Below are 24,792 nucleotides of genomic sequence, written 5' to 3' on the forward strand. Positions count from 1 at the left end.
TTTGTTCTTTAGATTCCACATAAAAGTGAAATCATATCATATTTGTCTTTCACTGACTTATTTCACTTAGCATAATACCCGCTAGGTCTATCCATGTCATTGCAAACAGTAAGATTTCTTTTATTTTTTAATGGCTGAGTAATATTCCATTGTATATACATACCGCATCTTCTTTATCTAATTGTCTATTGATAGACAATTTATATTTAATGTACTTATATATATGTTTGACTAGACAACAAGAAAGTTAACACTGATCTGACAAAAAGAACACGAAGTGGAATAACTGAGTAAAAGTTTAATCAGTGGTCTGAGTCGTGAATGGAAAGTAAGGATGAAAAAAGAAGTTTGATATAGGGTAATAAAAAAAAATCCAATATTTTAATTGATATGCTTAGACCATTTAAATATATATATATAGTTACATGGCTAGCAAGTTATTGTATTTTCCAATGAAAAACATTTCAGCTAATTTGTGAATACAGATATCGGTTTAACACCTTAGTCTACTAGCAGCTGTGGATTTATCTGTAGAATTGTAAATTTGTGTATTTCATATACACAAAAAGATTTTTCCAGGGGAGGAACTTATTAGACTTTGGAAAAAGAATTTCCAAATAGTTACATTTATCTACATTGGCAATTTATACTAACCTAAAGAAAGAACTGGAGAGGATAACAATAAAATAAAAAGCCTCTTAAGAAAAGAGAAATGGCTGTTTCAAAAGAGAAATGGCTGTTTCAAAACAATGCTGGAAAAGTAAACTGAAACTAATTTTGGTACTAACAAACTTCGTTTCATTTCCAGTGTAGATAACCTCATTCACAAAGCTAAGATATCTGGAGGCTTGAGAATATTATTTTATTTACCTTAAAAAAAATTCTACCTTTCATATTTGTGCAAATATTTTCAGTGTTTTATTTTAAGTTTTGTTTATTAATGTGGTTCTTAAAACTGTGTATATAATATATAAAACTGGTTATGGTTAGCTTTTTACTATTTGTTTTTTATAAATTATTTAGATATTTTTAGATTAGGCCTGGGTAAACTATAAAGGATAAGAAAATGTGAATGTTATTAGGCCAAAAGGTAAGATATAAAGTAAAACAGAAGTTACCAGGCAAAGTAAATTTCCAACATGTTGTAATGAACAGGGAAAAAAATGTAATGAGCGGGCATCAAGCCAGTTAAAATATACTTATCAGGTATGGACAGTAGATGGCGCAACGACTTCGCAGAACTTAAACTGAACGACATAAGTACTCCAAATTTTAAGGAAAATCCCCAAAGAAATTAAGCTTGCCTCTAGGAAGAACTGGAAATTTTCTGTGCTACATGGGGCTGTAGGATGACTTGTGTGCATAGGATGACTTGTATGTGTGTGTTTGTTGTTTTACATTTTGCTTTGTTCAGTGTAAGTTTTGAGCTTGGATATTTTCCAAAGATATTTTAGCCTAAGTCAGTAGCATCCTGCACACCACTAAATGGTACTTGGGGTGATGAAAGTGACGATGATGGATGTGTCTTCCTAAGTCCTAGAAATAACTTGATTCTATTATTGCTACAGAAACAACGTGTTTTAAGAGTGAGGTACTATAAGAAAAATTCTATCCCATAAATATTAGTAGCATGAAAAACACTAAATTTTTGATCAAATATGCTAGGAGTCCTTACTGAAAAATAATGAGTACTTACTTGAATTAGGGGGCCAGGACTCCCGGTATTCACTACCTGCTTGAGTTCTGGGTGATTTGCCCCGAACCTGGAAAGCCACACAAAAATCACGAGTTATGATCAACAGGAGAACTTAACCAAGAAATTTAAATCATAAAAGTATACCTAAAATATAGTTGTTTCTACCAATCTTCTTCCAAAGTATATTAAATTGGACAAATTTATCCTAACAATAATAATGCACATTTATAAAAGGCTTTCTAGTTTCCAAAGCATTTTCCCATACATTTCCTCACTCAGTGCCAAAAGCATTCAGCAGGGAATAGGAAGGGTATAATGAGCAGTAAAGAGAGACCTGTTGGGTCAAGAACCACAATCCCTTGACAGTTACACAGTTGCTAGGAGCAAGAGTTATCATGAACTGCCTCCCTGGACTGCCATACCACTGACAGGAAAACCTAAGAGCAAAGCAACTGTGACCTCCAGGAGGTTCTCATCTTTTAGCAGTGCATTCATCTAAATTAAAATTGATAAAACTAAGCTGTGGGGGGAGCTTGCCTAAGAGAAACACCATAGAATGAGGATTACCCTTCTCTCTTGTTTCTTCTGGGTCTCCATGACATGCAGGCGCTCCATGAGGCTGGAGATGCCCTGCTCCAAGCTGTCGATAGTATGGTGCTGCGGGTCATGACCACTGAAGCTGTTGCGCAGGCTGCGGAGGGCGTCTCGAACAAGCTGCAGGTCACTGGTCTATGGGCAGAAATGAGATGCTGTTGGCATGGTGCAGAGCCACATTACAACCACATCCCAACCACTGGGCTGAGGAAGACACAGGGGAGAGACTTCCAGGATAGATCTTTGATTTTTGAGGGAGGAGGTGTGAATAGTAGGAAATTTCCCTTCACAGAAGTAGGCCTACTGTTTGCCCACTAATTCTTCATTTTGGATCGCAAGTGCCTCACATCTTTACACGCCCAACAGATGCAAGAATCAGGGAACTGGGATATAAAAGGCCTAGTCCACTGGCGATGGCTAAGGTATTCTTCCGGTTTTAGCTGAAGCAACAGGTCTGTACTCGAATCCAAAGAACATACCCCTCTGTGTGTGACTGAAGCAGCTCCTTTTCCTACCACTGGAGGGAGAAAACCATTGCTTTGAGAGTTGTGACTGTTGTAGCTGGTCACCTATAGCAGCAAGAAGAAATGATACCTGTTATGAGAGAATTCCAAACCAAGATGTCCTGCCTTATTTTTCTTCTTTACATTTATCACTTCCTGACATAGTATCTAATTATGTATTTATTTCACATCTCTCTCTATTAGAATGTAAGCCTCATGAGTGCAGAGATTTTTTTTCTCTTTTGTTCACGGCTATAGCCCCAGTACTTGACACTTGGTAGGTATCAGTGAATGCAAAATGAGCAAAATGGAAACCTCAGCCTGGAGGCTCCCAACCTAGCTTCTGCCTGGCCACTGGATGGCCTGCGAATGCTGTTCCAGCAGGACCTGCCTTTGCTTCAGTAATTAAAAAATAAGAACGGCTAACATTTCTTGAGCCTGACTGTGCCATGTGGATCTGCCAAGACTGTGTTTGGTGATCTACGTGGATTATCTTATGTATGCTTCAAAACAGGAAAAAGGGCAGGGCCACTGTTATTTCCACTTTCCAGATAAGCTTCATTTTGAAGGCTAAGCAAATTAAGGTCACACAATGGTCAAAAAGTGGAAAAGCTGAAATCTTAAACCAGATTTTCTTATCCTGGAATCTGCATTCCTAAGCCCCTCACCAAATAGTCTTCTAACAAACCAACCTGTGGCCTTGGTTCAGCCCTGAGTCAAAAACAGAATCTCCCTCTTTGCCCTTGTAAGTGTGGGAGACCCCGAGTTGTAGATTACCTCATCCGCTTCTCTTTTCATACAGTGAGTCAAAAGGACATCTTTGTGTTCTAGCTTCCACTCTAGATCCACCTGCAAATCAGAGACTAAATCAGAAGAGAATTTCTCCAGGCCAGAGTGGCAGGAAAGTCAGTGGCTGAAAATGTTCCCACCTGCTGGTAACTGGCCTCAGAGAGTTTTCGGAGTGCTTCTTCCAACCTGACCTGGTGCTGCTGAAGGAGGCGATCCTTCTGCCCCAGGTCTTTCTGCAATAGAGAGCTTTCAGATGCGTGGCAAAGCCAAGGGCATTGAACAGTTAGTTCACCCTTTGCGATGCAATTTCCACCTGAGAAAAGTAAAGCCTCAGGGAAACAGTCCTTTCCTCAAGCTACACCTGGAAGGCATCACACACCATAGCAGTCTTGCACAGTGCAAAGGATTCTTGGAAGGGTAAGGATAAAGGGAATTCTCCTTTGTACAAGGACCAGTATGTGCCATCCATGCTAGTTAGAAATAAAAGTTAAGACTGAATTAAAGTTTCCAGACTCTTAGTTCTTTGCTCCTTCTCCTAGCCATGTTCTCTATCTCCAGGGTTAGTGAATCAGGGACCACAGAAAAAGATTCCCTCGCTGAAAGCGAGGATGAGGACAGAGTACGTAAGTGCTCTTTGAACGACAGCAACAATGGACTGTTCATAAAAGGTCAGATGGAAGTCATTCCCATACTGATATTCATTCTTACTTTATATTCTCCCAAGAGCCGGTTCCTCTCATCTAGCTTCCTCTGCAGATCCACCTACAAGGATAAGAATTAACTAGCATGAGGTATTATCTGCCAACCCCAGTAGGAAACTAGCTACTTGGTAACCAGAGCTCATGTTAGCAGTGACAAAATACAGCACAGAGAGGGCATAATTATTGTAAAACCACAGAGCTGCTCTCCATGTTTTTAGTGAAATAGTCAAACTGTAGAACCACACTGTAGCCTCAGTGTCTCAGTGTCCTCAGTTGAAGAGTCAAGGCCGGTGTAGTGTGAGCTTTCACTAGGAACAGAGATGAGTCTGATGGGGAATAAAATAAGTGAAGACACCAAGAGAAGACATCCTAGAATTAAGAGATTAGGATGGCAGATCTAACAGGACTTCATATAGTATCCTATTTTGCTTCTGGGACACAATAAAGTCAGAGTTCATTCATTTATCTCACATTCTGGTTGTGCAGCTCATCTTTGTCCATATTTGCCCTCAGTAGTTCTTGTTTGAGCTGAAGAACAGATGTGTCCTGCTGAGTTAACCTTTGCTGCAAGGCATCCTGGAGAAAAAAAGCATACTAATTATCGTGGTTCCAGTTATTACAAAAAGTTAATTAAACCCCTCACTGCGTATTCAGTATTAGTTCTGGCAAACTGGGAGACAAAAGGAGTATAAGGGTCTTGCCACAGGAGATAAGCAGGGGGTTTTTTTTGTCCCCTTATAAGACACTAGCATTTAAAGGAAAATCCTATCATTGTTCTACCAAGCTGACTGAAACCTGATTTTTCTTCCACCTATTACTCACCACTACCCTTTACTTCACTCTTGACAGCGTGATATCCTAGAGAGGCTTTTGGGATCAGACAGACTTAGATTTGAATTACAAATCTACTTTAATGACAATGACTTTGGATGATGCACTCTCCTTGTGCCCACCCTGGCTTTCTCATCTGTATCTTAGGCATGTAAATAAATACTCCACCTACCTCTCTGCCAGCTCCCTATTTCCTAGGGGGTGGGACCTCTTTTTGCCACCCCATTCACACAGAATCCCTGAAATCACTCCCACCCTGCCTTCCAGAGCCCTGCCCCTGCCCTGCTACCGCTGGATTCCGTGCCTCGTCTGGACCAGGACTGGGACTATACTTCCATGCTCAGAAGTCTTCTTGGACTGGTGGTTTCTCTTCCCAGTATCCTAGAGTCTTACCAACCTTAGGCTATCTTTCTCTCAGCATGGACCCTGTTGATTTCTACCATGCTTAAGAAAAAGTAGGTTGTATATACTTACTTAAAAGGGTAAGCAGTAACACCTTCCTCCAACCACAGTTACTTCAAATAGAATTATGGACTGGAGCTGCAGTCTAGTATATTTACCCTGATTTTTCTCTCTTTACAGACTGCAAAGAAATAATGCGGGCTCTGGAGAATGTAGGAGCCCATTCTTAAAAACACTGTCTGCCATGATGTTCATTACACGGCAGAGAGATTCTAACATGCCCCTGGCATCGGCAGCCCAGAGGGACATTTCCCAAAGTGTGTTCTATGAGATGTCAGCAAGTGTTGCATGGGAGAAAGAAAAACGTTTCTGTGGTTAACAATTCTAAACTCTTTTTAGGCCACCCTCTTTATGAGAAAGGTCCTTTAATATGTTACTATTCACTGTGACTCTTCAAATTGGTAAGGCATTTCTCAAACTTATTTGACCATAGAACACATTTGTTTTCTAAAGTATCTCAAAGGACTAAGGTTACAGAATATACTCTGGAAAAAAAATGCTGCTGAGTTACACTCTGATCTAGCCCATGAATGGAAGTGTAGGAAAAGGGGGAAAAGCAGCAGACTAAAAACATCCTTTTCCATTTCTAGGTATTTACACAGCGGATATGCTCCCACTTGGGTGAAATAACACATATTCAATGTCATTCACTAGATCACTGTTTTGCATTTGCAAAAGATTGGATATAACCTAAAAGACCCTCAATAGGAGACTGATTTAATAAATTAGCATATGTACCTATACAGGAATAATATACAGCCATAAAAAAGACCTAGGGAGGTCTTTACATACTGAAAATAGAATGATCTCCAAGATATGCTGCTAAGTGAAAAAAAGTAACATGTCATGCTGTATTGATAATATACTATTATTTGAGGTAGGGGGAGAGAATTATACAAACATATGTATTTGTTGATAACTGATAAGGTGCCTCCAGGAAAAAAAACTAGGTAAACGGGGGAACAGGGCTAGAAGTCAGACTTTTCAAGGATTATCCTTTGTACCTTTTACTTTTCACTTTAACATATCTGAATGTTATTAACTATTCAAAAACTAAGTAAATTAAAAATTTTTAGAGGAATTCTTCTTTAGAACTAAAGAAAACTGATTTTAAAAAAGACCCCTGAAACTGAAGAAAAATGTAAAAACTGATTGTTTTTACATATAGAAAAAATCAAGGTGGTACAGAGGAAAGTGACAGCACCAGGTAGTCATAACTACCAGAAATAAACCTCTGCAGAATAAAGGTATATTCCTCAACATTCCTGTCTCTTCCCACCCACAAAGCATTCCCTTTACTGTTAGCACAGAGTTAGTTAAAGGCCCCACCAGAGGTATATAAGGAAAGACTAGGGGACCCAACTGGCCTCCCAGCACTCACTCTCACCAGTAGACTACTTCACCTTATAGAGAGTTTATTTAAAGAAATAATATCTTCTTTTTTACCTTTATTCCTTGTAAGTTTCTGGCTTCCTGTTTACATTTCAGCAGCTCCTTCTGCAAACCAAATATAGTTAGATCAGATGGTAGCATCTGGGCTGTTTCAGAATCATTACCTCACTCTGTCAGTAAGAACACAGAACTCAGATAAACGTTTCATGAAAAATTAACCATCTCCTGAGGAAGAAAACAGGTATGGTCTGGTAAACAGTAAAGGCTGACTCAGAGAAACAAGAACAAGACCCCTTCCATTCTGCCCTGTGGCACTCAGGCTCAACTGCCCAGGAAAAGAAGAGTCTTGCAAGAAAGAAGACACTATATATTCCCATAGGCTCTCATTCCTATATTTAGCAATCTTCATTGACAGGAAAACTTAATCATAATAATCTAAATCCCTCTCACTGAAATACATAATCATATCTTAATATTCCTACCCCCGATGTCATTAAATGATTATCTTAGTTTTTAATGATTGGCAAAAGGTTAGAGTGCTTTGATTCTCCAAGAAGGTATTGTTCTTTCTAGACCAAACAAAAACACATTTAGCCCAATCATGAAATACTAATTAACATCCCTTACAATAGATTAAATATGTGCATATGATTGTCACTAGGAAAGAGATTTTAGGAGAAAGCACCGGTAACTCCGACTCCACTCCACTCCACTCCACTCCCTTCCTTTCCTATTGTATCACATCAAGAGTTTGGAATTAACATATCTAAAATGGGTATTCTTAACCTGGATTCCACAGATGGGTTCCAAAGTCACTCTAACAAAACTTCAAGTCAGCGAATGAACTCATGCATATTTCTGGGGAGAGGATTAATGACTTTAGTAATATAACTCCAAAATAGTTAAGACCCACTGACCTAAAAGAATTCTGGGAAGTATTCATTAAAAATGACCATACTTGACTATAGTTAATAATACTGTACTATAAATATGAAAGTCGCTAAGAGAACTTAAAAGTTCTCATCACAAGAAAAAAAATTATAACTATGTGTGGTGATGGATGTTAACTAGACTTACTGTGGTGACCACAACATATACATATGCTGAATCAATGTTTTATACCTAAGACTGATATGTTATATGTCAATTATTAAAAAAATGAACCATACCGATATTAGATCCATTTTTAATTCTAATTAAAAAAGGAAAAAATGAAACACTACAAACATACAGAAAAGTGTAACCAAAAATGACATAGATACCTACTACTCACCACCGAAATTAAAAAGATGCCACCTTTTTGCCATATTTAGGACTTACCTTTCTCTTTCAATTAAAGACATAAAACAGATACAGATACAGCTAAAGTCCTAGGTCTGCATCCCTTTCCCTCTCACCATTACCATTCCAACGTTTGTGTGTAACATTCGCATTATTTTTTTCAAAGAGTAAAACGTACATGTCCTGACATACCTTTAGGTCCTGATTCTCCTCCATACTCTGATCCAGACGACTTTGGATTATAATCTGAGTATAAAGCAAAGAGATGGTTATATACCTATGCTATGAAATTCAGAGGTCATTCACTCAACAAATATTTATTAAGCACTTATTAGATGCTAGCTAGCCCTCTACTGTGGCTACAAGGAAGAACAGGAAACAGTTCTTGTGCTCTAGTGGAAGCATTTATGCCCAGGGTGGAGCAAGAAGATGAATAAGAATAGAGTTTAGAATGAGAGAGAGAGAGAGAGAGAGAGAGAGAGAGAGAGAGAGAGAGTGTGTGTGTGTGTGTGTGTGTGTGTGTGTGTGTGTGTGTGTGTGTGTTGGGTGCAGGGGTTGGGCAAGCAGAAAGAAAGTGGCAAGGAGTTGGAGAGAAAAACGGGGGCCAGATCATGAAAGGCCAGAGGGTGTTGCAGGATACTCAGACAGAGAGACGGGACACCGAGGCAATAAGCAGAAAGTAGTGTGTATTGGTGCTGGCACTGGCTCCGCGGATTCACATCCAAAGGCTGAGCTCCAATCTCACAGCAGGGTGTTCCTTTTTATACACGTCTTATAATTCCTCACAGTAAAGTGTATTATGATTGGTTGGCAGGCCATCAGAGGAGTGACCGACCAGGGCCGTTGGTCTTCAGCTATGACACTGAAAAGTCCCTTACCAATTATGGGAAGGGAAAGGAACAACCTTCAACCATTACAGGAAACGGTTAGCTCGGCCTCCGCTACCACATTGGCAATGGGGAACCATTAGTTTTAGGCAAAGAGATGACAAAATGAAGTTTGCCTTGAAGGTAAATTATTCTTGCTGTTTTGTAGAAAATGAATTAGAGAAGGGCAAGGGAAGAATCAGAAAATCAGTTAGAAGGCCACTAGAACACTGGATGAAGTCCTGAATTAAGGCAGTAGCTGTGAGGAAAGAGAAAACTATATGAAGATATTTAAAAAGTCAACTTAACAAAAGTTGGTGACTAATTGGAAGTAGAGGGAAGGGTTAGAATGGATTCAAGGATGATAATTCAGATTTCTGTTTTGGGCATCTGGGTAGATGAAAAGTAAAAATAAAAAATAAAAAAAAAAACAACAACAATCCAAAAGGACAAGCAATTTTGGTGGTGGGAAGAAAAAAGCTGTTTAAATTAGGACTCATTGAAATGGAAATGCTATGGGCCGTATAAGTGGAGATAATTAACAGGCAGTTACATGTTACATATACAAATCTAGAACTCCCCAGAGAGAGCTGAGGTAGAAATAAATAGTTGAGAGGCAACATCTGAGTCACACGGAAACTGAGTAAAGCCATGGAGGCCGACATTACCCAAGTGAATGTATAGGATAGGAGAGAGCCCAGAGCGAACCCTGAGGAGCACCAACATTTAAGGCATAGGCAGAAAAAGAGAAGCTTCAAGAGGGACCTGAATGTAAACTCCATAAAGATACGGTCTTAGGTCTGTTTTGTCATTAGTGTATCTCCAGCACCTAGAAACAGTGCCTGTAAGAGTCGGCCGGCACTCAATAAATATTTGTCGATGAAAGAAAGAAAAGGGGCGAGGTGGGGCGGGGGGTGGGCGAAGAGAAGGAAAGAAAGAAAAAAAAAGGAAGCATAGTCAAAACTTTATGAGGAAAACCAGGAGAGACAGAGTCAGGGAAGGAAGTATTTTAAGAAGTCATGGACAACAATGTCAAATGCTAAAAACAAATCAAATAAGTAAACCTGACTATTCAGTGTCCAGTCAAGAGAGAAGGAACTCACCAATTGCTCCTCAGGATTGGCTCCTGGTTCACAGAGGGCCAAGGGCCTCTCCTGTTCATCTTCAGGTAAGGATCCATTGAGCAGTAAGGCCTGAATTAACCCCAAAGGCAGAAACAAACTTTAACTCTCATCAGATAACTGAGTCTAGGGTTGGGCTTGGTAGGCTCAACCCATATTGAAATCGCAGCCAGTCTTCCTCTAGAAATCTCTTTCGTAATTTTTGATCCTTAGATATCTCCAATTGCTCGTCTTGGATCTATCTGGAATTCCTTCTGTCGGGCCCATGCTCTAAGCCTGTGTCTCCTCTCTGGGTGTTCCTGAATCTTCTGCTCCAAGTTTCATTGGCCCCAGAAAACCATCTAAAATAAACTTTCCTCTCAGAAATGACATTTCAAACCCGAGCTGCTCAAACTAAATTTTGCCACCTGGAAAATAAACTAAAAGCAGTGCTGAATTATCCTGGTGCAGAGGTTTATTATAATAAATTAGTTAGAATACATTTAAAACAATGCCTTGGGTTTGTTTCAATAATTCTGAATTTTTACTCCCTAAAGCAACCTGGATAAAACAAGAAGGAAAAAACATTTGCTTAGAGACATTCTCATTCATTTCCTCTCCTGCCAGGCTTTATTTTCATTAGAATATGTACCCCACCCCCAGATTTACCTTGAAACTAAGAAAGCTTAGGACCCCAGGCCCCCATACATTCACTACCCTCCCAAGGTCATATATATAATATTGTATGCATATATGTAATCTTTTCTTAAAGATGGCCCCTAAAATTGTGTACTTTAGGGCTCACAAAACTTGGATCTACCCCTGCAGGTAGGTATTACAGGACCTATCAGCTCAATGAAAGATTTAAAAAGGTGTCCCTATTTTTAATGTGTCCCCATATATAAATGTCTAACCTTTTTAAATTAAAAAAAAAATGTGTTCCCATTTTATATCACAAGCTTTTCTCAATCCAATAAAAGAGAAAAATGACAGAGGTTAAATCTTATTTCAATAAATATAACACAAATGACGCCACAAATGTTGGCATATAAAAACATTTAAAAATCCAACCACTGGTTGGTCTACAAAACACTAATAAAAAAAAAGTTCAGTAAATCAAATTAATTTGGTTATCCCATGGAGTTGTGGCAAGAGGTATAGGCAAGTATTAGAAGCCAAAGGGCTGCTAAGGGAGAGCAACATTACAGAAAACTGACACCAATGGCCAAGTGTTCAACAGCCTCTAACTTAAGCATACTAATAAGTCAGAAATCCTGGACATAGCTTAGCATGCAACTTGTTCATCACTGAAGGAGTTAAGAAGCCCAGTGGATGCTGTGAGCCCCATTGTATTCTATACTGGAACTGAATTCTCATTGTGATCATGTGGCTGTGAATTAAAACTCCTCTGTTTGCACAGAACATTAGGATGCTGACTTTTCTGCCTATCAAGTCTCTTCTTTTTGTATCTAATCTGCCATCAGATTTCTCCCAGACTGCAAACCAAACTGAGAGCCAATTAAAGAATATCTATGTTCATATAATGAAATTATCATGGGATAAACCTGGTTGGGTATAATCCCAAAGCTTTCCATGCTTTAATACTTCCAATTAAAGGACAACAGTAACAACAACAAAAATCATTCTATTAATTAAACCTTTCCTTAATGGAGTGTCTAAAATGCAGACCTTTTAAAAATATGGAGCAAATATGGGGAAAATGGACAACTCTTCCTTGGGAATGTTTAGGAGTAAACATTCCTCCAACTCTTCTCAGTTCCTGGGGCATACATTATGCAAATTGTTTTACCACAGCACCAAACTCCGTTTTTCTTCAAGAACCCTTTGTGTCCCCGCCCTGTTGCTGGCTGGCTGGGAGCACGCCCTCCACCGCCTGCCGGCTGCCAGAGCCACTCACATAATGTAGGCTTTGTTTATGTGTCCATAAATATTTGACAATTCAGAAGCAGTGCAGTTCCCAGCACAAACAGAAAGGGATATTCCTAGGCAATTTCAGGGTCATCAGCATACTATAAGGACTCCCCCAGATAGAGACAGACTCACAATGACAGAGGATTGGGGGGTCATTTCAGGGTAGAAACTAAGTCAAGTGGGTCAGCTGGTCTCTGGAGGCAGATTTACTAAGCTGGCATTGAAGATACAGGAAAACTGAAGGGCTTCATTGCTCAAAGAAAACCTCTTCCCCCTGATCATCATGCCTAGGAATCCACTTGCAAATGCATTAGGAGTACACTAAATCCCTGGGCTAGATTCAGTTGGAAACCTGTAGCATTACTGGCTCTTCCACCCTTCCTGCTGGAGAATTCCGAGGAGAAAACCCCTGGCTATTCACAGTGCCATTCTCTGGGGGAAGCTGCAATTGCAGGTCTGTAGCTGCAGAGAGGGGAGAAACCCACCTTTAAACAGAGAACCAGAAGAAGAGTTTGGTAGGGCTCAATGATGGCTTCCAGACTTGCAGAACTAACAGCTGTGCCGTAAACAAGAGTCCATAACGTCCATTTAAGAGTACTATACTCACATAAAAGGAATTTTCTGCTCTTTGTGTAATACTCCGTCTATTAAATTCCCCATTCAACCCTAACCTTATGCAAAACTAAGTCAGTTAATTTCAATTGATACCAGTGATTTAAGAATAGTAATTGGTGCACCAAAGACAAACTACAAGTGAAAGAGTTACCTGTAATCCTGATATCATTTTCTTGGCTTCCTCCATTTCTTTTTCTAAATGTTCTTGTTGTTCCAACAGCTGTTCTTCCCATGAAGTCTCCAGGTAGGTTCCAGGGCTACCTGGTCGCCAGTCTCGGGATAGTGGAGAGTCTGTCTCCTCTACAAAATGAGAGGAGGAAATCCAGTTCATGTTGAAGAAAACTGAGATTCCAGCAGAAAGTGTTCACAGTCCGCTGCGTTCACAATTAGGTCACCTGCCTTCTGAACCTGTCCTCATTGCATAAACTGGACCTCCACCAGGTGGGGTTGTGAGACATAACGAGCTGGCTGTTAACTCGACTTCAGGCTCACAAAAGCAACACTTAACTCTGTTGGGAAAATATATCCTCTTTAGAATGTTTAGAAAGCAATAAGACCGCCTCTTCAGGAGTCTTGGTATGGGACATAGATTTTACTCTTAATTCTCCAGAACTGGCATTCTCAGAGCTTGATTCTGCTACGTACAAAGAGGGGAGCTGTCAGATGCAGAGAAAACAAAATTCCTGTTGGTTGCTCTGGAGCTTCAGGAGGGAGATCTCGACTTAATATTCCTTTGACCATTCTATCATAACTGATCCCATCATATATAACACCATGTGATTCACACAGGAAATAAACCAGTAAAAACACATTTGCACAAATTGTTTAATCTCTCTCGTTTTATTTTCCTACCTTTACAATCTCTTTGCTCTGATTTCATCCATAAGAATGAATATAATAAGCATAATCCCTTTGGGTTGTTGCGAAGATTAAATGAGCTAACTTATGTGCAGGTCCCCATGGTGCCTGGCCCAGAGCAATCACTCAATAAATGCTCTCTCTCTCCCTCCCCAGAGTCCCAGGCGTTTCTGACTCAGTAACATGACTGATTCTTTGATACTAATGCCAGGGCTGGCAGAGGAGCAGAATAAGGAAGAATTTAATTCTAGTTTTTCTTCTGAGGACTTAGATTTCATTGAATCCCCTACAGGTGAATAAAACTCTATCTAAAATGTTTTGCTTCTTTCATGTTTCCCGCTGTGTTTATGTAAGTAAAAGGAGAGTGACTGAAACAGAGGAAGGAGAAGTCTAAATAAAGGGAACTCCTTGTGGTCCTTTCAGTAGCCCTCACACCAAGCCTGATAGAGACCTGCTCTCAGACACCTCAGATCCTACTCTATATTCCTGGCCCCACTTCAAGCTAGGGAAGTACTGAAATTATTTGTACAGCACAGAAATAATAAAAACTATTTACGTGGGTAAGGCTTCTGACTATTTCCAAGTCATCTCCTAATTCATAGGCAGCTAGCTGAGGAACAGCCTGTCTATACCGCTGTAGGATTTCTGACAGCTAGGACACTGGCAGTGACATTCTGTAAGAGAATAACTACATTAATTGGCTCCAAAGCATTAGAGCCCTCTAGAGCTGATCCTGTATGCACAGACTATAGAGAGGCACAAGGCCAGGGAGCTTACAGGTAGATAGATAGTCAGGGCCTCTGAACTCTTCCAGTTGAGGGCTGTTCCTTGAGCCAACCTAGGCAGGCTGAGAAATAGTACCTGTTCTGTTCTCTATTCCTTCAGAGGGAATAATCGCGAAATCTGCCTTCTCCGACTGGGTGATAATGGATTCACTCTTTGCACTGTGGACAGGACTAGGTGAAGTCAGGCTGTCATCGAAGAAAAAGGAAGAGAAACAACTATTTGATGAACAGTTGTCTTGAAGTCACCATTCATAATTTATCTCAGAGATATGTTCTTATTCATCTTACTCCTACTGCCTAATGCAGTACCTGGCCCACAATAAGAACGAGTATTTGAATAAACTTCTTGAATGAACGAAATAAATACTGAATGAACAAATGACCCAGCCCTAGGAAATCTTTTTCGCAAGGCTGCCTTTAAGTCTAATTCATTCAGAGGAGATTTATCAGAAGGACAGGTAATCTGACATTTTACAGAGTTCCAAGTTTTGTTTTGTTTTATTTTGATTTGTTTTACTTACCACCACCACCAACTTTGGGCCCAAGTTGAGAGACAGATGTAATATGCGTTGTAGTAGCTTTGGGAGATAGGAAAAAAAAACTATTTCCGATACATTGATCTTTCACAGACAAGTAGCAATACCAGCAGAGTAACCACAGAAGATCAGCCTTGGGCTGATCCCAAAGGAGGGGATGAAATGGATGGTGCCTCAGCGGACAGAACTTGCAGGAGTGTAGACAGTACCAGAATGGGCAAAGGGGCAGTGATATATAAACAAAGCTAGGATGTGACAAGGAAAAGGGTAATAGGTCAAAGGGGGAAAAGACCTGCTAGGAGATAGTGAAGGTTTACCTGATTTGTTCCTATCAAAGAGTTATTTATATCTCTGCCACACTATTTTCAAACTGTCATCGGAAACCTCGCAACAATTCTTAAGTTCTGATATAATTACTATCCTTGGAAGGAACTGTTCAGATTTTTAGGAAAGTAGAACTTTAAATCTCCAGAATAGCAAATCTGTAAGACAAGCTGGGAATGTGAGGCGGATGCTCCTGTCTGAAGAGCCCTTTTTCTTTGCACCGCACCTTGAGAACATCAGCACTGAAACAATCTCAGGGGCTGTGGGGTCTGCAAGCCCTGCCCCCTCTCAGGAATTCTTTCCAAATCCATCACCCGGACAACAGTGTCAGTGTCTAGGATTCACTGACCCACTTAATGTGCCCCTGAAGTCTCCCAGGCTAATCCTCACAGCCATGATCAGGAGTTAACATTTCATCTTCTTAGAAATCTGTAAAAACTAGAGCCAAGCACAGTGGAAGTAGTAGAGACTTCAAAACCTCTGAAGCAGCCTGAGGACTAGGGTCTCATCTGCCGCGTTGTCCAGAGTTTAAGGGCTTTGGTAGGAATGACTTCAAACAGTTATATATTCTCATCCTTATTAGAACCACAGAAAAAATTTTAATGTCGTTTGCTTCTTTAAATTAAAGAAAGGAACTTAATCATAGATCTGCAACCTGAACAGGAAAAAGGGGTGAAGAGTGGCAAGAAGTGGTATTCAGAAAAAGTAATTGCTTTACAGAACTCTCTTCTCCATCTTTCACTTCTTAGGTAATCTGAGTTCCAGGCCAACATGAATCAGCTGCTGAAAAAGCACTAATCTAATGGTACTATGTCTTCTATAAGGAGGACGATTCATGGCTGTTCAGGCTTCAGCATTCACCTCCGAAAAGAAACTGGGATCCAAGTGCAGACAGAGGCCTGCAACAGCTGCTCCTCTTTGAGAAATAATAAGACAACACTTTCTCAGCTGACGAAGTGTTATGGTTGACATGTTCCAGTCTGCATTTGGCTGGACCACAGTGGGGAACGTGTAAGACGAAGAGGGGACTGGGAAGGGTGGTGTGAACCTGGAAAACAGCTTCCCTAAAACCAGAGACGCATGCTCAGCTCCACCTTCTCCCTCCTAAGTGAGCTGTCGCCCATATTAGGGCAATAGGAGGCGGATGTCTGCATATTCAAGCCCACTGGGGGAGTGGCAGAGCAGTCAGAAGAAAACAACATTTCTCTTTCTAGAATTAAGGCTGCCAGTGTGTGAGGCCAGAGAGGTAAGACCATGAAACTAAATGGCCAAGTTAAAAGAGAAAGGACCTGAGGAAGAAAAATCCTGAGGCACATGGCAGAGCAGGTATCTTGCTGCTTCCCCAAGAAGAACCTCATGGATGAGGATGGTGCATTTAATCCTCTGCCTCGAGTCAGAGAAAAGTATTTTCATGCTAAATTAATTATATGATATAAGCTCTCTTCGATTAGCTTAAAAACCTTATTTTATAAACAAGTAATCCCCTACTTGCCATCATAATCCTCTCAAGTCAGGGAACAACTGATTACAAATCAGGTCCAACTGATACACTTCTTAATTCCCACAGTTCTAACTCCAACCTTAATTAATTAGACAATCAGTCCCCTCACAAAGATACTTGAAAATTAGAGTCAAACCAATTTTTTTTTTTTAAATAGGTAGTGGGCGATGAGAGTCCAGCTCCTTCCTGAAGTGCCCTCCCTTAGCAGAGACAAGACAGGGTAAAGGGCCACTCCTCCTTCCCCTTTGCTGACTCCAGCTTCCTAAACCCACGGTATTTCATAGTGATAATCTCAGGCCAGCAGCCTGTTCTCCCCAATATAGCGCCCCCACCCATCCCCGTCTGTCTCTGGCTAAAAGCATCCCCCAGTCCTGGCCCTGTTCCCATCCATGCCCCCACCTCCAAAGCCAAAGTGGCCTCAGCTCACCATTTGACTTGCGTCCCTCCCATGGTCCCCCTCCTGGCTCCGGCTTCAGCAAGCCTGCTTCCCTGGGTGAGGTGGGAGGCTGAGACTCACAGCGCTCCCGAATTCAGGCATATCTCCCCAAGCTGGGGCCCGAAGAACGACTCCACGGACAGGCCAACTACCAGAGCTGCTGGCCCCGATAGCAGGAGAGAGTAGAGAGGTCAGAGAGGCAGGCGTCTCGGCCCCAGGGACCGGGATGCTCCTGGCTCCGAGGCGCGCTGTCCCGGCAGCTCAGACACTGCAGCAGCCCGGTCTGGGCGGAAGCCGACTCCCCTCGCAGGCTGCTGGTCCCCAGCAGCCGCAGGGTGGTCCCCGGGCGCAGGCATCTCAACCCATCTCCGACCGCGAGAAACGATCCCGCAGCTCCCGCTGCGCGGTCGAGTGCCGGCGGCCAGCGTGCGCGCAATCCCAGCCCCGCAGCGCCTCTCCACTCCCTGCCCGCCCCTCCCCTCCCCACCCCCTACCCAGGCTGTCACACGCGGCCAGGCAGCGCCGGGCTCCGACACCCTCTGGCACTCAGCCGGCCGAGAGTCCGGGCAGAGGCAGGGCGAGGGCAGGGGCGGGGCCAGGATGCGGGGCCGGGTGGGAGCGCCCGCCAAGCTGGGAGGGGCCGCCGGTGGGCAGAATCCCCAGGAGGGGATGTGGTCCTCGACCTGACAACCCCAGGTCTGAAAACGTTGCCTTTTCTACCCTGAGCCCTCCCTTCGTGGACACGGAGGCCGGGGTAGGTCTAAGCCGGGTTCTCGCAGGAGGGGTCACCCCCGGAAACCCGCTATACGCCCATCTCCTCCCACCTTCCCTTCGGGCGTTTCGTTCTTTTTCCCAGCTAAAGATCATTTTGCTTGGATACAGTGAGAAGCTGGCCCGAAGTCTTGGAAGCAACAGGCAGGCAGGGCTTGGCCAGGGTATCTCTAGAGGAGCGGCAGTAGGGCATTAGACGCTAGGGGCTATCTTTCCTATCTTAACCTTCTCCGGGTTCTGGGTCAGATCCATGGTCACTGAGCCATTAGATGGGCTCCCCTGGGTGGAGAAAGTGCCTGAGCCTGCTGGGTCCCAGGGAACTAACTGAGGAAAAGGAAAGGTGCTGAGCACACCAAGGAGGTTAGTAAGAGGTCAGCTTCGAAGAAAATGATAAAATAAGGAAGGGGTTAAAGACAGAAAGAGGAATGAATGCAAACTATTCAGAGTTCCTCCCAGAAAACTGTCACCATCAGCCCTCTGCAGCCAGATTTCCAGTGGGTCCCTAATTTACACTGTCGCACTGCCTCTGCCCCAGTCGGAGTCCTATCAGAGAGGAAGGAAGCAGGTGCTCTCAGGAAGAAATCCAGACTTCCTCTTCTCCTGTAGTCTCTCCTCTCCTCTCTTCTTCTTTCCCTCTCTCTTCCCCACCCTCTCTCTGTCTCTCTTTCTCTAAACCTGGCAGGCACTATCAGACACTGAAAGGCAAAAAGCCTATAGCCATGCAGGAAGCAATAGATCTCATACAACAACACATCCTTTGGTTCTGTACCAAGTGATAGCCTAAGCAGCAAGCAAGAAAGAAATGGTTTAGATGCTCATTAAAAGCACATCTATTGCTTACAGGATTTCCTCTGGGATGATGAAAATGTCTTCAATCTGGATAGAGGTGACGGTTGCACAGCATTACAAAAGTACTAAATGCCACTGAATTGTACATTTTAAAATGATTAATGGTTAATTTCATGTTATCTGAATTTTATACATAAAAACCACATCTATTAAATGCGAAAATTAAAGAAAGTTAAGCAAGGTTATCAGTATATTAAAATGCTGAAGAGAATTCCATGTGACCTCAATCAATTAGGAAATGGTCCATCAAACAAAGATGGAATTTTATGAGGAAAAGAAATAGGAAGAAGAAAACAAAGACATAAAATACATATAAGATAAAGAACAATTAGACTTTAACTAAGCCAGGTTGAGGTAGGAGAGAAAAGATCATAAGAGCAAAAATTAAATATGATCGATTCAGCAATGAAATGAAATTAGTAAATGAGCTAACATGATCTGGGGATGTGTTTATAGAAGCATAATTTACATGAGAAAGGAAAGTTGCCTTTTCCTGCCACTATACTTGGCAATGATCAGGCTTTTATTAGAGCACTGTGTCCTGTTTCTCGGTCTCTGCGCTTGGCTCTAAGGGATATAGACAGCCTTTCAGCTACAGTCACATTCGTCATTAGCCCACTCAAATGCATACTAATCTACCACAATTCCCAGCTCTATAAATGAAAGTTGGAAACATTCTAATGCCCTAAGGCAACTCTGCTCATTTTCTCTTGCTGAGCGTTCTTTATACAGCCTTCCCAGGCCATAACTTAGAGTTACACTCAGGCACAAAAACAGTACAACAGAATCGGTTCTCATAAACACCGGCAGCTGATATACAACTACCAGAACCACGGCTTAGCTCTAACAGGTCCCAGTCATGCCCCCATGTGGACACAGCTAAGCACTGGCACTAGGGCTCTCCACAGGGAAATTCATCAGCATCCCTACCCTCCTGCCGGCACAAAACAACAAGGCAGTACGGAGGGCTGCCCCTTTAAAGCCAAACATAAACTGAGGGAAAGAGAAAGCATTTAGGTGCCTTATTGTCTATGTTGCTACTTGACGCTGAGAACCCTGAGAACCCCCAAGAATTCGATTTTTAGCTACGACTGTAGTGGTAAAGAATCTAAGGCCGCAATTACCTGGAGCAGCTGGACTCGGACGGGGACCTTTGCTGCCCTTCATACTGCTGCACCAGTGCTCGCACACTCCAGTATGGATTCTCAATCTCCTCATCCATGCTGCTGTTCCTAAAGTCAGAGGGCACCAGCAAAGGAGAAGGTGTCAGCCCTTCATGTCAACTCAACAAGTACTGACAGATGGCCACTCTGTGAGCGCTACTGGAAAAAAGATGAATAAAGGCAAAGCCCCCACTTTACTTTAAAAGACACTTGAAACCTAATAGGGAAGAGAGACACAAAAACAAGTAATTTCACCAATCTTTGCAACACCTCAGGGTCGTGCTCTCTCTCAGCAGACACACAACTGCCAAAGTGCTTCCTGCCACGACTCTCCAGGACAGCTTGGCCTTCAGAGTACATTCCAGGGAGAGACTCCCCCAGATGAATTGGAGCATTGCTCCCACATATCTCCCAGTGAAGAAAACACTCTGCCAAAGGCATATATTTAAAATTCTGGGCACCAGAGCAAAAAAATAAATAAATAAATACATATATAATTCCTTTACTTTCTGCTAACTGCAAAGTAAACATCCCTAAAGGAAAGGGCTTTTCTCTTTTAGAGTGCCCGCTACAACCTCCACTCCATGCTCTTTTCTGCACTGTGGGGCTGTTTAGGTGATATTTTCATCGACTGCATAGCATCATTTAAGGAAAGAACTTTCAGAGAGAGTCAAGTTCCCATCCCCGGAGTTCTACCCTTACCTCTGTCTGTATCGAAAGACATCCCGTCCTGACTGTGACATGTCATGACACACATCAGCCAGAGCAGCAGCTGCCCCCTGGGCCACAGCAGTGGCACAGTGTGGTTGGTGACTCTGCACGGGAGCTCTGGAGTTCCGTCCTTGGTTCACTGTCCTGCTAGAGCCGGGTTTGAAATGAGCTGCCAAGGCAAGGACCAGTCTCATGATAGACTTCAGATTTCCTTCCACAATATCTGAGGGACAAAACAAACCAGGAGGTCCAAAAGGAGGCATGGAGCTGAGGACTCACTCATTTAATATGTATTTGCTAATGATGCAGGTGAGCGAGGCATTCAAGGTCTCTATCTTCACAAAGCCATGTTTAACAGGGAAACAAGATTTAAAAGCAATTACAATAAAGTCCAATAATGTGTTATGATAAGAGAAGTACAGGATTCTTTCAGGGCTCAGAACACAGGCATCTTATCTTATCTAGAAGGCTCAGAGAAGGATTCTTAGAGGATTCTGAGTTCTAAACCGAAACTTGACTGATAAATAATGGTTCACCAGATGAGAGAAGAGAAGGAAAAGAGTATGCCAAGAAGAGGGAACAGCACGCATGAGGGTCTAGAGGTGAACGAGAGCATGATAGACTAGAGCCACGCTGTCTGATATGGAAGCCACTAGCCACATGTGGCTATTGAGCACTTTGAAGGTAGGTATAGTCTGAATTGAAATGTGCTGTGAGTGTAATATTTACTTAGCACACACATACACAAATGAAAAATATCTCATTAGACTTAGCACAAAAAATAGAAGGTAAAACATCTAATTAATAGTTTTTATATTGATTACAGGATGAAATGATAATTTGTTGGATATATTATTGGGTTAAATAAAATTTATTGTTCAAATTAGTTTCACCCTTTTTCTTTTTTTCAATGTGGCTATTAAAACTTTTACATTACGCATGTGACTCACGTATTTCTATAGCACAGCTCTGTGGTAGAGGAACTAAAAGTTGAGCATAGCTAGAGGTCAGAGTGCAGGAGGACAGCGTGAAAAGTGAGGGGATGAATCAGAGGTCAGGTCAGAGAGGGCATGGTAAGCCACAGGAAGGGCTTTGGATTTTATCCTAGGGGCCCTCAGATGCAGAGGGCTGGCATGAGCCTATGTATTCTTAGAAACATCATTCTGGCTGCAGTGTGGAGAGCAGATGGGAGGGGGACAAAATCAATGCAGTGGGACTAATCAGGAAGCTGTTGCACTTCTCTAGGTAAAAGAAAATGATGTCTTGAGTGGCAGCGTTCTCTCAAAATAGCTGACTTTAATGGGCCAGATCCCCAAGCCCACTCCTCATGTGGACCAAATTAGAGATATTATCGCATTCTAAATTGTCCTAGAAAAAAACGAGATGTGTAGGCAGAAAACAATGTGATAACCTAGTGAGGAGCTCCTCTGCAGTTAATGTGAGGAAATGGGTAAAATTCTATTTTTTTTTTTAGTTTTATAGCCTTTTAAATACGAAAGGCTTTGAAAAGGATCGACTGGCACCTTCTACGAAGTGCTTTCAGTGGTATCTGCCCCACCTAAATGACTCCAACACAGAGAACATCAATAGTACAATATAAAAGGAGTGCTCCCTCTGCCCCCATTTTCATCGGAGCCACAGGCAATCAGCCCCAGAAACTGAAGCTGAAGCAGAACCAGACTGCAATCAGTTCTAGAGAAATGACTAGCAGAACTGGGGAACCTGTGCTCTCTGAGGACACCTACGCCCTTTCTTCCTTACAGCCTGGGCTCAAAATGACTGAGAGGTATCCTCTTCTAGCCATGTGGCTATAGCAGAAGGCATATTTCAGAGGTCACAGAGACTCTTTTATACTGCCTGAAATGTTCTGCGATGCCAATAAAAAATGCTAGAAAATACTTTCTTTCTGGAAAACTGGGTGGAAAAAAATGTAGGCTATTACGACTTGAAATAATTCTTGGTCACAAAACCCTAGGAATTTGAAAAACATAATCTATCTTCATTTTTGATAACTTAAATGAGACGGTCTAGAATTAATATCCCAATTTTATAATTTCTTCTCTATCAATTATCCTGTACATACTCAAGCAAACCTTTATTCAATTAAAATGAATAAAGAACTTCTATCTTCAGCCATGTTTCTAAAGCAGTCAGATTTTGATAATCATTCCATCCGAAGAGGATAACTTTATGGAAAAATGACATGAGGTCATAGCCTTAATCCTCCTCCTGTCCATCAGAACTCTCGGCTACACAACCGATGGTTCTGAGGGTGGCAATCACCAGCTAAAGATGAGTGTACTCATCCACAAAGAACGTAAAGAGGCACTGACCTTTAGCTGAAGTCTGGTGCATACGAATCTTTTTAGAAGCCACAAACTGTAGCACCTTCTCCACATTATTCTTCATCTCCTGTTGGTTATTAGGACTCAGCTGTACCCCACTCAGCTTTTCTCCTGCTGTCAAAAGAGAGAAAATACATTAAGTTATAGGGAGGAATATTATCAAAGTCTCATAGTAGCCAGACACAGAGAAAGAGAATATTTGATGTAAAGACAAAGATTACATAAAAATATGCAAGTGAGTAAAGCCTTGGTGTTTGTAATTTGGATGGGGAATAGGAAAATGAAAGTCTTTTGTAGGGCCTTCAGATTGTCAAATCTATTCCCAGAGGCCTGTGAAGTTACTAAGTATATTCATTTAACAAACATTCATCAAGTACCCAGTTTATGCCAGGCACCGTTCTGGGCACCAGAGAAACATCAGTGAACTATGCAAAGTCTCTTCCATTACAGAGTTTGTATCTGTAGCTGACTGAATTAATGAACGAGTGTTTAATATAATTTCATGTACTGATAAAGGCTTTGAGGAACAACACATGTCCTCTCTAATGATACATTTGGGCAGAGACTTGAATAAAGAGATGTTAAGATTCAAGGAGGAAGCATTTCAGACTGAGGAACTACAGGTATAAACCCCAAAGTGGGAATGAGCTCAGCTTATATGAGGAATAGCAACAACAGCAATGTGGCTGGAGTGGAGGGAAAGAGGAGTCAAGTCCTAAGAGAAGGTAGAGGGAAGCAAGGCCAGGCTGTGAAAGGTTCCAGTGACCAGAGTAAAAAGCTTGACTTTTAATCTAAGTGTAATGAGCAGCCAATGGAGAGTTTAAGGCAAGGGAGTTACAAGATCTGATTTATGTTTTTAAAAGTTCACTCTGTGTGGACATAGATCACACAGAGAGGAAACAGGGAGAAAGAAAATAAGAATAGTCAAGGCAAGAGATAATGATGGTTTGGGCTAGAGTGGAAGAGGCTGCCTGGTGAGAAGTCAGATATTGGGTAAATTTTTAATATAAAGCAGATGGCATATGTGAAGGATGGAATGTGATACATGAGGAAAAGGGAATAATTAAGGACAACTTCTAAGTGTTCTCCTTTAAGAGCTGGGCAAATGGTACTGTGATGCTTTACTCAGATGAAGAAACTTAGAAGATAAAAGGATTAGTGGGGAGAAGAAAATCAAAAGTTCTGATTAGGACACATGAAGTTAGAGTTGCATTTTAGACATCCAAGTAGAGATGTTGAGTAGGAAGTTGGTATGCATGTTTCGAACTCAAGGAAAATTTTAGGGCTAAAGATATATATTGAGAAGAGATCATTAGGGATAGAGGATATCCTAAGGACTGAACTTGGAGAACTACAACATTCAGAGGTCAAGAAAAAGGAGAAAAGCTAGCAAAGCAAACAGGGAACCAATGAGGAAGGAGGAAAATTAAGCCCAAGAAACTGAGTAAAGAAAATGTTTGGTTGCCTTTTGGTTTTGTTGATGGCTTCTTTTGCTGTTCTGAAGTTTTTTAGTTTGATGTAGTCCCATTCATTTTGGTGAATGATTGGATAAAGAAGATATGGTACATATATATATATTAAGGAATACTACTCAGCCATAAAAAAGATGAAATACTGCCATTTGTGACAACATGGATGGATCTTAAGAGTATTATGTTAAGTGAATAAGTCAGAAGGAAAAAGACAAGAACCATATGATTTCACTCATATGTGGGATATAAAACAAAAAGCAACAAGCAAACAAACTCATA

At 41.6% G+C, this 24,792-nt stretch overlaps 1 protein-coding gene across 10 annotated transcripts in view; it reads right to left on the minus strand.

Moving 5' to 3' along the window:
• DIXDC1 (DIX domain containing 1) overlaps positions 1-24,792 on the minus strand; it is a 66,112-nt gene that overhangs the window by 10,928 nt on the left and 30,392 nt on the right. For 8 of the 10 annotated variants that reach the window (XM_023533742.1, XM_023533739.1, XM_011365401.2 and 5 more), the window contains 15 exons: positions 23,030-23,155; positions 20,688-20,919; positions 19,947-20,054; positions 14,482-14,591; positions 12,914-13,062; positions 10,219-10,308; positions 8,442-8,495; positions 7,023-7,073; positions 4,755-4,859; positions 4,291-4,344; positions 3,723-3,815; positions 3,571-3,642; positions 2,770-2,859; positions 2,264-2,425; positions 1,697-1,763 (listed from right to left, as the gene is read on the minus strand). In XM_023533742.1, the coding sequence (XP_023389510.1) occupies positions 1,697-1,763; positions 2,264-2,425; positions 2,770-2,859; positions 3,571-3,642; positions 3,723-3,815; positions 4,291-4,344; positions 4,755-4,859; positions 7,023-7,073; positions 8,442-8,495; positions 10,219-10,308; positions 12,914-13,062; positions 14,482-14,591; positions 19,947-20,054; positions 20,688-20,919; positions 23,030-23,155 (1,563 nt within the window). The remainder of the gene's footprint in view (positions 1-1,696; positions 1,764-2,263; positions 2,426-2,769; positions 2,860-3,570; positions 3,643-3,722; positions 3,816-4,290; positions 4,345-4,754; positions 4,860-7,022; positions 7,074-8,441; positions 8,496-10,218; positions 10,309-12,913; positions 13,063-14,481; positions 14,592-19,946; positions 20,055-20,687; positions 20,920-23,029; positions 23,156-24,792) is intronic. The other 2 variants (XM_011365402.2, XM_023533741.1) reach the window with 1 other exon arrangement.

Source organism: Pteropus vampyrus, unplaced genomic scaffold (assembly GCF_000151845.1).
Source record: "Pteropus vampyrus isolate Shadow unplaced genomic scaffold, Pvam_2.0 Scaffold110, whole genome shotgun sequence".
NCBI lineage: Eukaryota > Metazoa > Chordata > Mammalia > Chiroptera > Pteropodidae > Pteropus > Pteropus vampyrus.